Genomic DNA, 12,701 nt, shown 5'->3' on the forward strand with positions numbered 1-12,701 from the left:
TCGCACATGTCCAAAATACCATGGTATTGCACTGGTGCATATCCAAAAACCATGGAATTACTATGGTACATGTCAAAATTCTATGGTATTACCCTGGTACATGTCAGAGTACCATGGTATTGCTCTGGTACATAACCAAAAACATGGTATTACCCTGGTACATGTCAAAATACCATAGTATTGCCCTGATGCATGAGCAAAAAACATGGTATTACCCTGGTGCATGTCAAAATACCATGGTATTGCACTGGTGCATATCCAAAAAGCATGGTATTACCCTGGTACATGTCTAAATTCCATGGTATTACCCTGGTACATGTCAAAATACCATGGTATTGCTCTAGTGCATGACCAAAAAACATGGTATTACCCTGGTACATGTCAAAATACCATGGTATTACCCTTGTACATGTCAAAATTAAATAGTATTGCCCTGGTACATGACCAACAGCATGGTATTACCCTGCTATATGTCAAAATACCATGCTTTTGCCATGGTACATGACCAAAAACATGGTATTGCCCTGGTACATGTCAAAATACCATGGTATTGCCCTGGTACATGACCAAAAAACATGGTACCCTGGTGCATCATAAAACCATTACTCTAGTACATGTCCAAAATGTATGTTATTGCCTTGATACATGTCCAAAAACATTGTATTACATTGTATTTGTGGTATTTTGAGAAATTCTGACTAAATATACAAGAGATATCTGACAGAATAGACAAGTTAAGTCCAGTGGTCATAAGAGATGACCAAACGAATGCAACCACATGCTCTGAAACGTGTGTAACAGAGACTCTATTCACATGGACTGTTCTGATTGGATGAGCACTGCCATCTACTGACTGGTCCAAACACTTCACTGCACGAGCCCTAACAAAAAGTTTAGGAGGAGTCTGATTATATAACCCTGTCCATCCATCATCACGGTGATAAGAGTAGCCTATATAAACAAACAGCTGCTTACCTCATTCATGCCATCCCTCCTACACCCTTCATCTCCAGTTACAATCCTGTCGAAGAGGGTGGGATATTGCTCGACTCCCTCTGTTTTGGATGTCTGTACAGTACTTTAACACCCGTCGTTCTGTCCTATACATTATGAGACCTCCATCAACTCTGATCCTCACACATATTAATCTACAGTCTCCATCTCACACCTGCTGCAAACTATAGTTTCCCAGCATAAATGATGCATAGATTTAACTTTAAATGTAGTTCCAAACGTAGGTTCGGGAGGAGCCTAAACATTTAGTCCTGTCAATCATCATTACGAGCCTATATAAGCAGCAGTCATCCCAGCGACAATTCTTCCAGCATCCCTTCTCCTCCTTTATTTCTCTTATTCTCCCTCTATGCTGTACTGTTATAGGGGGGTTTAACTCGGAGCCCGAGCCGAGCCTCGGGTTCGAGCCTCCTTCGAGGACAGCAAGCCAAGTTTGTTTTACCATTAACCATTCAGACTGAATGGGCAGGCGAACTTGTGAAACAACATATGCGAACAGAGAATACCACAGATTCATTCTCATGGTCTTCCACAGGCTTTTGGCAGGAGTCTCTGGGCAAAGAAGATCTGTGGGAGAAAAATTACTGAAAAAAAAATCAGATTCTCATGGTAAATTTCCCAGACACATAATATTCATAAAGTTCTGAAATCATAAGCACAAGTTTGACAGGAAAATGATTCAATACTCTTTATTTTAGCTTTGGAAAAGTGATTATTGCAATCTGACATGATCTGCAGTGTCCTACAGTATGTCTCCAGTGTTATTGTTACAAACTTAAAATTACACTGAAAAACATTTTCATGACTCCAGTATGGATCCCCAAACCTGCAAAAACTGAAAATAAATAAATGTGATAATGGGAAAATAAATAAAGTAATAAAATGACTTGGTAAAACAAATACAATTAATTTTAGTTGAATTTAGTACAATCCGCCTTCATTAAATGTAAATTTAACACTATTAAAAATATATTTAAATAATTTTAGGTAATGCATTAACTTTGGCAGCCATAAAATACTATTAAAAACTAAATATAATTTAAAAAAAAAAATGAAAAACTGAAAATTAAACTAAATTCAAATGACAAATAAAAATAAAAAATGAATTAAATTCTTGAATAACCCTACTGACCATCTTTAATTAATACTGTGACAATGAGCTTCTGCTCTGTGGAAATATTTTACATTTTGTTCTTTATTATAAATACACTCCTGCATAAAGTTAATCCACCTTTGAGAAAACAGACGAGTTGCATGACTAAATATCATTTATATTTACATTTTTGCAAAGGTTATTCAAGTTTATCCTGCTAAAAATGTTCACAAATATGTTACATTTATAATTCACACACATGTGTGTTTAACACTGAAACAAGCACAATAAAAATTCTTTTTAACAAGGCCGTTCCAGACAGCCTCTATTCACAAAACACAAACTGCCAAACCACTGAGATGTAAACATTGAACAATAGTATAAATATCCTTTAAAAATCACATAAGGCCTGCTTTAGTGCAGTGTTTTTATTGTCACACTGGGCCCAAGATAGTGTGTCTGAGGGTCTCTGTGAGGACGCTTAAGGCCAGAACCACCGGCAGTGATGGAAGGTTGGTACCTGCCCTGTCCGTCAGCAAGTGAACCCTATCAGGGTCAGAGATCATCGCACGAGCGTCCTCTAAAGCAGCCACAGCTGATGCACTGGAGTTCACGTCCCCAGTGACCTGTAGATCAAACAGGCAAGCCTGGAAATACACATCCCGCACCGGAAGCAGTGAGGAGCAGTGTGAGTATGCAGGCGTGGACGGATGCGCGTGTGGCATCTCCAGACGCTGTGAGACTGGACACCCCCATACGCACAGCTGCAGGTCCTGCTCAGGTGTATAGGACTCCACGATCGCACGAGGGGAGCGGACGGACAGACTCAGCGACTGACCGACCTGACGCACCACTAGCGTTGTCCCGATGTGAGTGGCCCAAATCTCAGCGTGTCGTCCAGGGTCGTGAGAGTGAATACGCAGGCTCTGGTGCCCTCTGCGATCACCGCTGGTCACAGAACCATCCACAAACGCCGGGGGAACGTTATCCAGCTCTGCTTGATATATCTGCAGCTCTGCACACTCACGCCAGTTCTTCAAGATAACCGTGATCTGATGAGGAAACAGGCCAGAGAAATGTCAGCTGCGGGACTGATTCTAAACCCATGCACATATCCCATTATGCATGTCCTATTAATTATTCATAGCAATTCATCATTAGATGTCAGGCTGTAGAATACCATTAATGCAACCCAGTATGTTTGAGAGCACTGAACAGCAGTGCTGAAAGAAGACAAATCTGTTATCTCCCTCTCAGCTGGACAGGCTCGTATAAGGGGAGAATTGACTTTATTAAAAGATTGGGTGTTATAGAAGTAATGTTGGAGCCTTTTATATGGCAATAAAAAAGTGTTTAAACACTAACTGAAAATGCACGAGTCTTCTAACAGATAGTCATGTACACTCTTAAAAATAAAGGATATATTGGCATCTATGATTCCATGAAGAGTCTTTAACATTCCATATAACCTTTCCAATTTTAAGAGCTGTTCACTGAAAGGTTCTTTTGGGAACACAAAATGGTTCTTTTATGGCATTGCCATAAAATTCCTCTCTTGGAACCATTACATTGCAGCATATTCTGGCTAAGGCCCCGTTTACACTAGTGTGTTTTTGTTTTAAAACGCATACGTTTTGCCAAGGTTACGCCTGTCGTTTACACTACACCGGCGTTTTTTCGAACCTTGAAAACGGAGACTTTCGAAAACGATGGCTCTGTGTATTCCTTGACGACCGTGTAAACAATAACACGGAGACTGAACTGCAATCTTTGCTGGCTTTGTTGTCATTTTTAGCAGCCATTGTGCTGTTAAACTCTGCATTTTTAATACTGCAGCCATCTATATGCATAATAGGCAACTGTTTACACTTGTACACACATGCCCAGTGTGCATGAATGGTCATGTGACATGCGTTTTTGTCATGTAGTGTAGACAGAGATCATTTCTGAAATGCTGTGGAAACGCCAGTGTAGACGAGGATCGTTTTCATTTTAAAACACCGTTTTAAAACGAAAATGCACTCGTGTAAACGGGGCCTAAGAATCACCCACATAGACCAAGGATTCCTTGACTTTTTGCCAGCTGATGATAAAAATATTTACTCTAAGATGTTTTAAATTAATATTTTAATAATTTAAGAACACATCTGGATGCTCACGATTCATGCAGTTAAACAAATAAAATATATAATATATTTAGTAAGTGTTTTATTTTGATTAAGTTTATTTTTTAAACTATTTAATTTAATTTAATTTTTATGGTTTAATTATTAGCTTTTCATCACCTCACGAACCCCAGTCTGGGAAACCCTAACATAAACAATAAGAGAATGTCTGACCAGCATATAAAAAGGCCAACAGTTTGCTTTGTTCTATATACTGTTTAGGGAAGGAGTCCTTGGTTCAGATGCTGAACCAATCATACACTTCGCGATTTTCTTTGAAATCTGTCAACTCCGACTGCCCATAATCTGCAAACTGTCTCTGACTTTCAGCAACTAACCATGTCTACACCAGATGCGACCGTTGTTGCGTTGCATCACGCTGCAACAGCTAGAAGCTGTCCACACTAGAAGCGATAAAGTGACTCAGGTTGATTTCAGATTGATTGGGACACTTTTCCCCAGTCATCTCAACTGCAAAAATAGAATAGGATATCAGTTTACTATCGGCATCCAGTGTAGACAGCATCACTGATTATAATGGGTTCTATGTGCTTTTGTCACGACCACGCCACTCACCTCTTCACACTAATGTTTCATAGTTGAGTGTCAAAACAAAACTATTACACCTAACCAGACTAGATGCGATAAGATTCCAGCGGCAAGACTATGAGACGCGACAAAATCAATCAAAAATCACAGCCAATCAGAAGAGCGTGTGGGCGGAGTCTCTCTGCAAGCGCACTGCACTCACAACGAAATGGATAAGTACATAAAAAATTAATATTACTACATTTTAACATTGTTAAAAGTACATACTGAGTGACTGAAACAATCATTGTCATAGAATACACTTGTTTGTTCACATTGAGTTACAGTTTGAACGTTCTTGTTTCCTTTAATTTATTTTCGAGATCTGAGGTGAATTATACATTGTTGCTTTCAGTATAGCTATAAAGAGTACACAAAATGATATTGAAACTCACATTAGACGCATTTAACATTAAATAAAGCACACAAACAGCACCTGAGATTATCATTGTCATACTTTGTAATATGGTGTTTTTCCAGCCGCGACGTCGCAGAAATAGAAACCGTTTCTAAAATAGAATCGTCGCGTGTCGCCGTCGCGGATGGTTAGGGAAAAAAAACATAGCTTTTCTATTTAAAATAATGAGTTAGCCTACATACAACTCATTCCTGAGAAATATTACATTTACAATACAAATACATTTTATTACATTAATAAATCCGAGGTAACTTAATATTAAACGAGAGTTATAGAAGAGGATAAATGTAAATGTGATTTTTCCACACCTTTGTGAGTATGGTGGTGTAAGAGCTCCCTCTAGTGGGCGTGCTGGTGGCCTGGATGTACATGTACTGGTTGTCTATGAGAGGCCAGGCGCCCTGTACTGTACATGTCTGGAACTCGTCATTAAAGGTGCGGATATGAGGGTCCCCAAACACCCCGCAGTGCAGGTACTCAGGGGCCCGGCCCTCCCTCTGTATAAACCCCTTCTCATAGAAGCATCCGTCCCCTGAGAGAGGTGCCTGGGGCAGGGGCCGTGGCTGAGCTGTGGGCCCTGTTTTGGGGCAGCGGTGTTGGATGAGCAGGTCCTCGATGCCCTGCACGGCAGAGTGGTATGCCAGGTCTCCACGGCAGGCTCGGGCCGTCCGCTGGGTGCAGAGTGCGTAGGATCGCAGGGCGCTGCAGTAGCCGGCATTAGCCCCATCCTTACCCCCACTTCCAATGACGCCCATCTCCAGAGTCGCAGCCACGAAATCTGAGTTGCATCTCAAGATTCGACACTGTGCACACACTGCAGGAAAAAAACAAACAATTGATTTATTTAATAAATTTCCAGAATTCACTTGATATGAAGGTACAGTTAACAGGTTTTACTAAGTAAGAACCAGAGTACAGAGTACAGTTTTTAGGCATTTATGTAATCATATTTATTAACTAAAATATGTGGCATGTAAATAATGTTATGCAGTCTTGTTATTGTTAACTCAAACTAAAACTGATTTTTTTTTTTAATTGAATAGAACTGGAATATTTTTACCTGATGGAGCACTAAAGAGCAGGACCGTTGTAACAATGATCACAATGTGTTTCCATGTTGTGTGTGAATGATTCCCACGGACAGCTGATGCTGCCATTCCCATCCATACAGACACAGGCAGGACGGCCTGCTCACAGGTGTCTGCACAGGTGCTGAAGCTCTGTACGCTGAAGCGCACTATATAAAACAACCACACGGGGGAGACCAATCCAATCACAAATCTAGAAAAACATACTTCGGTTTAAAGGGTTAGTTCATCAAAAAAATGAAAATTCTGTCATCATTTACTTACCCTCATGTCGTTCCAAACCCGTTAGACTTTTATTTATCTTTGTAATACAAATGAAGATATTTTTAATGAAATCTGAGAGATTTCTGTCCCGCATCAAAAAGTAATCCATAGCTGTGTTCAAAATCGCCCACCAATACCCTCATTCACTATTCTCTACATTACTAATATAATCCACTTAAACTACTGAATGAAAACAAGTGAGCGAAGTCGGACACTGAGTGCACAGGAAGGGCTGCCACTTTTGCATAGCTTGTGCTTGTATTCGCGGTGTATTGTGGGATTGAATGAGTGAACTCGATAACGTTCACTATGGTTTCGGACACCACTACAAATGGCCTATTTAAGGGTATAGGGGGCGACTCCGAACACAGCCCATATGAATTGAGTGGTTTAGTCCAAATATTCTGAAGAGACACAATCGCTTTATATGATGAATTTATATGATTTGGACTAAACCACTCAATTCATATGGATTAGTTTTACGATCTCTTTATGAACTTTTTGAAGCATCAAAGTGTAGACTGTCAATTGAGGGACAGAAATCTCTCAGATTTCATTAAAATATCTTCATTTGTGACCCTGGACCATAAAACCAGTCATAAGGGTCAATTTTTCTTAAATTGAGATTTATACCTCATATTTGGCGAGATACAACTATTTGAAAATCTGGAATATGAGGGTGCAAAAAAATCTAAATATTGAGAAAATCGCCTTTAACGTTGTCCAAATGAAGTCCTTAGCAATGCATATTACTTACAAAAATAATTTACAGTAGGAAATTTAAGAAAATATTTATTTATTAAGAACATGATCTTTACTTGACATCCTAATGATTTTGGGCATAAAAGAAAAATTGATAATTTTGACCCATACAATGTATTGTTGGCTATTCCTACAAATATACCCATGTGACTTATGACTGGTTTTGTGGTCCAGGGTCACAATTGTGTTCTGAAGAAAATCTTATGGGTTTGAAATGACATGAGGGTGAGTAAATAATGACAGAATTTTTATTTTTGGGTGAACTAACCCTTTAAATGCTCTGAAACAATTCTATTATTGTCTTATTTTCAGAACATATCAATGGCATTTTATTCATGATGTTTAAAATTTAGAATAACTTTTCCATTTTAATAGATTTTAAAATGTATTCCTGTGATGCAAAGCTGAGTTTTCAGCATCCTTACTACAGTCTTCAGTGTCACATGATCCTTCAGTAATCACTCTAATATGCTGATTTGGTGATCAAGAAACATTTCTTATAACCAAAGTTGAAAATAGCTGTGTTGATTAATATTTTTGTGGACATCATGATACATTTTTTTGATTAATAGAAAGTGCAAATGAACAGCATTTATTCGGAACAGAAACCTTCTGTAACATTATAAATGTCTTTACTGTCACTTCAATCAATTTAATGCATCTTTGCTGAATAAAAGTTTTTTTTTTTTTATTCTTACGGATCCCAAACTTTTGAACAGTACTGTATATTATATTATATTATATTATATTATATTAAAGTATAATTTAATTTAGTATAATATGTGTTCTAAATACAAGACCATTCATCTAATAGGCATTATACATACTAAAAATGACATATTCTATAGTGTTTTAGAAACCTTCTCTTACCTCAAAAGTTCATCTGATCAAATATGAGTTCCTGATGCCCATCAAGAGACTGATACTGTCATGATTATGTTGTACAGCCTTGGGAGAGAAAGAAGAATATATGAAGAATATGATAAATGCATTCAAACTGTTGTGTACATGTTGTAAACTCTTTCATGCGTCAACTCTTTCAAGTCGACATTTTGAACTAAATAAAGTAATAAAGTTTGCATACTGCAACTACATAGATCAGATCAGTAGAAATAAACTGTCATACACAGAGTTTCACGTGCATATTGCTCTCAGTACTGAGGGATATTTTGCAGTTTGGACTCTCACCACTGATGTGTTATTTACTAAGACTCAAGAACAAACAGTGGGGGAATGCGGGAGTAAACTCCAGTCCTATCTGTGTGTTTGCACTTGACCAACAGCTCTGATATGAACAATCTGTCAAAACAAACCTGGTGACCATTTTCAGCACATGATAAATATCTCAAATCTCATTAAAATCTCATTTGTACTGCATGCAGTTCTGATGCAAGTCCACCATCATGGCAGCAGAGCTTTTTCCCTGTCTGCTCCAACACTGACAGCTGATATTTATTCTAGCTGTTGGGACGGCTGCTGGCGGGCGGGGCAGTTACGGGAGTTGCAGGGCAGAAATAGGGGGTCTAAATATACCCCACCACACCGGCCTGCCCCTCCAGCACCTGCCCCAGTGGAAATAGACAGGGCTGAAAGCTCTGCAGCACAGAAGCAGGTGTGAGACGGACAGCAGAAACTCAACAGCTCTCCGTTTCCATCTGCAGTCTAATTTCAGCCGGACACTTCAGAATCATTCCCTCTTTCGCTATAGTGCCACTGCATGTGGAAACTGGCAGAATCTGGTGTGCCAGCACTTTTAAAGAGAGCTCATTTCCACTCCAAACGTGTCTAAACGCTCATCGGGTACCAGACATTTCAGGACACAGGATCCTCCTCTATACAGCTGCTTCTCTTTCGGTCTCAGACACAGAACACAGAGTCCTCCTATTAGACACGACTGAAAGTGTGACTGCCTGTGGCATGGCATGCACATGTGCATTACTCTAAGTAGAACATATAGCTTTTTTATGAAATAAATAAATAATTTCTTAATTTCTTAATGTCAAAACCTTACTGCTTATTACTCAAAAAGTAGGTCAACCCAATCCAAACTACCTTTGGAACAAAGGAAAACATTGCTAATATAAAACAATGAATGAATAGGCATAAATAAATAAACACAATATACTGAATGGTTCTGCTAAAGTACTTTATTGTAGACATAACCCCTTACAAAAAAGTACTGTAGCAATACTATGGTACAGTGATGTATCAGATATGGTATTTTGAAAATAATTTACATGGTACTCCAAAGTACGCTCTTAAAATAAAGGTTCTTTATGAAGAACATCCATGGAAATTTCCATTCCACAATAGGTTTGGAATAATTTAGGTTGGAATGTAGAAAAAACATGGTTCCTTTAAGAACTGTACACTAAATGGTTATTTAGGGAGCCAAAAAATGGTTCTTCAATGGCATCACTGCGAAAACTTTCTTTTGGGACCTTTTTTTCAAAGAGAAAAAAAAAATGTCCAAAAACCTAGTAGGCTACTTTTGGGCTGATTAATAAAATGGTTAAATGCATAAACAACCGTTCTTTTAAGTTTGTTTTAAGCCATTATTTTAAATTCTTTTAAGTATTTGTATTAATTATTAACTATCCATGCATATAGAATATAACGGAGACAAACTCACAGAATCAGAGGACTCTCTCCTGTAGACTGACGCGAAGATCTTTCCCCGTCACTTCTGACACTGACGCGCTCATGTGACGGACTCATGTGCGGCGTGACCCCCGCGTCACCGTCCCGCACGAGTGATATGCGTAAATCACCCGCCGCGCGCACCTGCCACACGCGCACCAGCTGACGGAGAGCTGCTCCAAACTCTCTCTGTATGCGCTGTTTGTCAACACACAAATATTTATCTTTCTAGACGGCACACTTATGAATATATTCTTTATTATTACTTTGCCCCTACAATTACAAACAAAAATAATTCAATAAATGTAGGCTATCAAAACTTAATCTATGTATTAATGTAGGCTGTCCTAAAATGACAGGTGGGAAGCTGCCAGCAGTCTTGAAAAATACAAATAAATGTTAAAAACATACAAAATAACGGCTTAATGACAATCTAAAAGTCTCTAAGGTTTCTATGTGTAACGGAAGTGTGTGTTTGTTAGATTTCTCTGTTTGGTGTTAAATGCGTGTGTTTGAGGATGTGTTTGCCTATCTTTGAACTCATTTAGCGGGCATCTTATCTCCAGGACGTCCCAAAGAGCCCCTCTTTTACTTTTTTAGGTCGCTCAATTTGCACTTATTATATATTTGCTAGTATTTACATGAACAGACATGAAAGTTCAGAGCTGCAGTTCAGGGCGCGTCCGGCAGGTGGCGGTGTTGACCAGCGAGAAATGAACGTGCGCAAAAAGAGCGAGTTTGATGCAAATCACACGAAATTGTGCTTCAGAATACTGTAAACACGGGAATACATGGCGGTCACCAGCTTTTGAACACTTAAAAGTATAAAAAACAAATTGTTGCCAGTGTATACTGCACACACACTGATGCATGCATACTGTGTTTACAGCATTCATGAGAGTGTGGTCTGGGACTGTGTTGTGTGTCTGAGTGTGATCTGTTCTGTTGTCTGCAGTATGCATGCATGCATCAGTGAGTTTCAGGCTCTTTGTTGGCTGGATGGATGGAGGCGGGGCGCTGCGGGGCCGCAGGTCCTTTTGTGCCCCTCACATTTTGGGCAAAACCAGAACCACCGAGCTGCAGACGCGCCAAAAGCTTGAAACAGGGCTATACGAAAATATTTTGTGAAGATGAACTTCATAAACAGCGACGTCCGGTACAGACATGTGATTTTTATACAGCGTTTGAGGAGCGTTGTGAATTTTTAGGTGAGTGACCTAATAAACTCCTTGTGGGGTCAGGAGAAAACTTTCCATTTCATGAATAATTTTATTTGCTGAGTATATTTAGTGAAGTGCGTCATTCAACTTGTTATCCTAGACAACTTTATTTTCTTTACAAACATCTTTTTGTGTTGTACATTTTTGTCTTCTGGACTATTCGCTGGTCAACAGATTACCTCGTTACTAAGCAACCGGTCGTTTAGGACAGTGATTCTCAACCAGCAGCACGCGCACGTCGCCAGGAATACTTGGAACGACTTCGCTTTCGCGCTGTTAAACCTAAAAAGCAAAAGAAACTAATGAAATTTATATTAAACTTACTTATAAAGTTAAATATGTGGGCTGTCATTGTATTAAAATAACTAACCGTGGATAATGTACTCAAACTGAACATTAAACTTACTCCAAATCTGCATCTTTTCCCACACGCTCTATAGAAACAAGATGTCACGTGATCGTTTTGTTATTATCATAAAGGTTTTACATGTTGATAAATGAGTTAATAAGAACATTACTGATAGGGGTGTGTGGAGATATGACAAAAAATGTGAAACATGAAGCTTAATACCTCATATTAAGAAGTTTCAAAAGATATTCATGCAAACAATGTTTGGCTTTAGGGCCTCAGGCGCTCGCATTGTCCTTCCCAACTAAATGAAAAAAAAAAAAACTTTTACCATGTTTTTCAAACAAGCTAAAAAACTTCATTTTTAATGTTTCAAACAACTTAATATAAGACATTGTAAATCAATGTGTATTTGTGTAGTTCTGCGGAGAAGACGTCTGAACTGAAGTGTGTTTGAAGTCCTGCGGTCTGGCAGGTGTGGGATGCTGTGCACTGTTGTTCAATCTCCCGCCAATATTGCACTCGTCCCGGCCTCCCTGACCACGAGGAACACGCGACTCCCCGCTGGAATCTCCCGCCTCAACAACAGCTCATGAACCGCTCGACCACTAGGGCGGCGCCAGACTGCAGGTGTATCTTCAACACCAGTGTGAGTATATGACACAGTGGCTATGTTCGGAATGAAATAATAGCTTACTACTTACTAAATATTGTGCAGTATGCATTGTATACTGTATGCTTATTTTTCCATTGCATTATGGGATACAGTATTTTACACAGGGTGCTCTAATGTTTACTGTGCAATAAAGCAAGTGTATTTAGATAATTCCGGTGTTTATGCATACATAAAATTCATGTATTATACATACTATATACTGAGTATACAAGCATGCTATTCTAAACATAGTGTGCTTAGATTTCTCTTGTGAGTTTATATAAAATGTTTAATAAAAAATACATTATAAAATAATACTATATATATATATATATATATATGATTTAATTTCTGATAAATGTAATGTTTATATACATATATATATATATATATATTTTTTTTTTTTTTTTTTTTTTTTTTTAAATGAAGAAGCATTCAAAGTTAA

General features: G+C 38.6%; 1 protein-coding gene across 2 annotated transcripts; it reads right to left on the reverse strand.

Moving 5' to 3' along the window:
• Positions 1-1,676: 1,676 nt before the first annotated feature.
• hjv (hemojuvelin BMP co-receptor) lies at positions 1,677-10,161 on the reverse strand. Of its 2 annotated transcripts, none has more exons than XM_051864729.1 (5): positions 10,025-10,161; positions 8,263-8,340; positions 6,339-6,515; positions 5,587-6,092; positions 1,677-3,159 (listed from the first exon to the last, which is right to left on the reverse strand). In XM_051864729.1, exons 3-5 carry the CDS (start codon positions 6,439-6,441, stop codon positions 2,542-2,544), a joined length of 1,227 nt encoding a protein of 408 aa, XP_051720689.1. In that variant the 5' UTR covers positions 6,442-6,515; positions 8,263-8,340; positions 10,025-10,161; the 3' UTR covers positions 1,677-2,541. The 2 variants fall into 2 exon arrangements, with proteins under 2 accessions (XP_051720689.1, XP_051720691.1); XM_051864731.1 differs by having other exon boundaries at positions 6,339-6,559.
• Positions 10,162-12,701: the final 2,540 nt, after the last annotated feature.

This window comes from Ctenopharyngodon idella, chromosome 16 (genome assembly GCF_019924925.1).
Source record: "Ctenopharyngodon idella isolate HZGC_01 chromosome 16, HZGC01, whole genome shotgun sequence".
In the NCBI taxonomy this organism is placed as follows: domain Eukaryota; kingdom Metazoa; phylum Chordata; class Actinopteri; order Cypriniformes; family Xenocyprididae; genus Ctenopharyngodon; species Ctenopharyngodon idella.

Coding starts and splice junctions, on each gene's coding strand:
- hjv (XM_051864729.1), bottom strand. CDS start 6,441: ATGGGAATGGCAGCATCAGCTGTCCGTGGGAATCATTCACACACAACA. Junction 6,093..6,338: donor GCTCTTTAGTGCTCCATCAG/GTAAAAATATTC, acceptor TTTTTCCTGCAG/TGTGTGCACAGTGTCGAATC. Junction 3,160..5,586: donor ACACCACCATACTCACAAAG/GTGTGGAAAAAT, acceptor TTTCCTCATCAG/ATCACGGTTATCTTGAAGAA.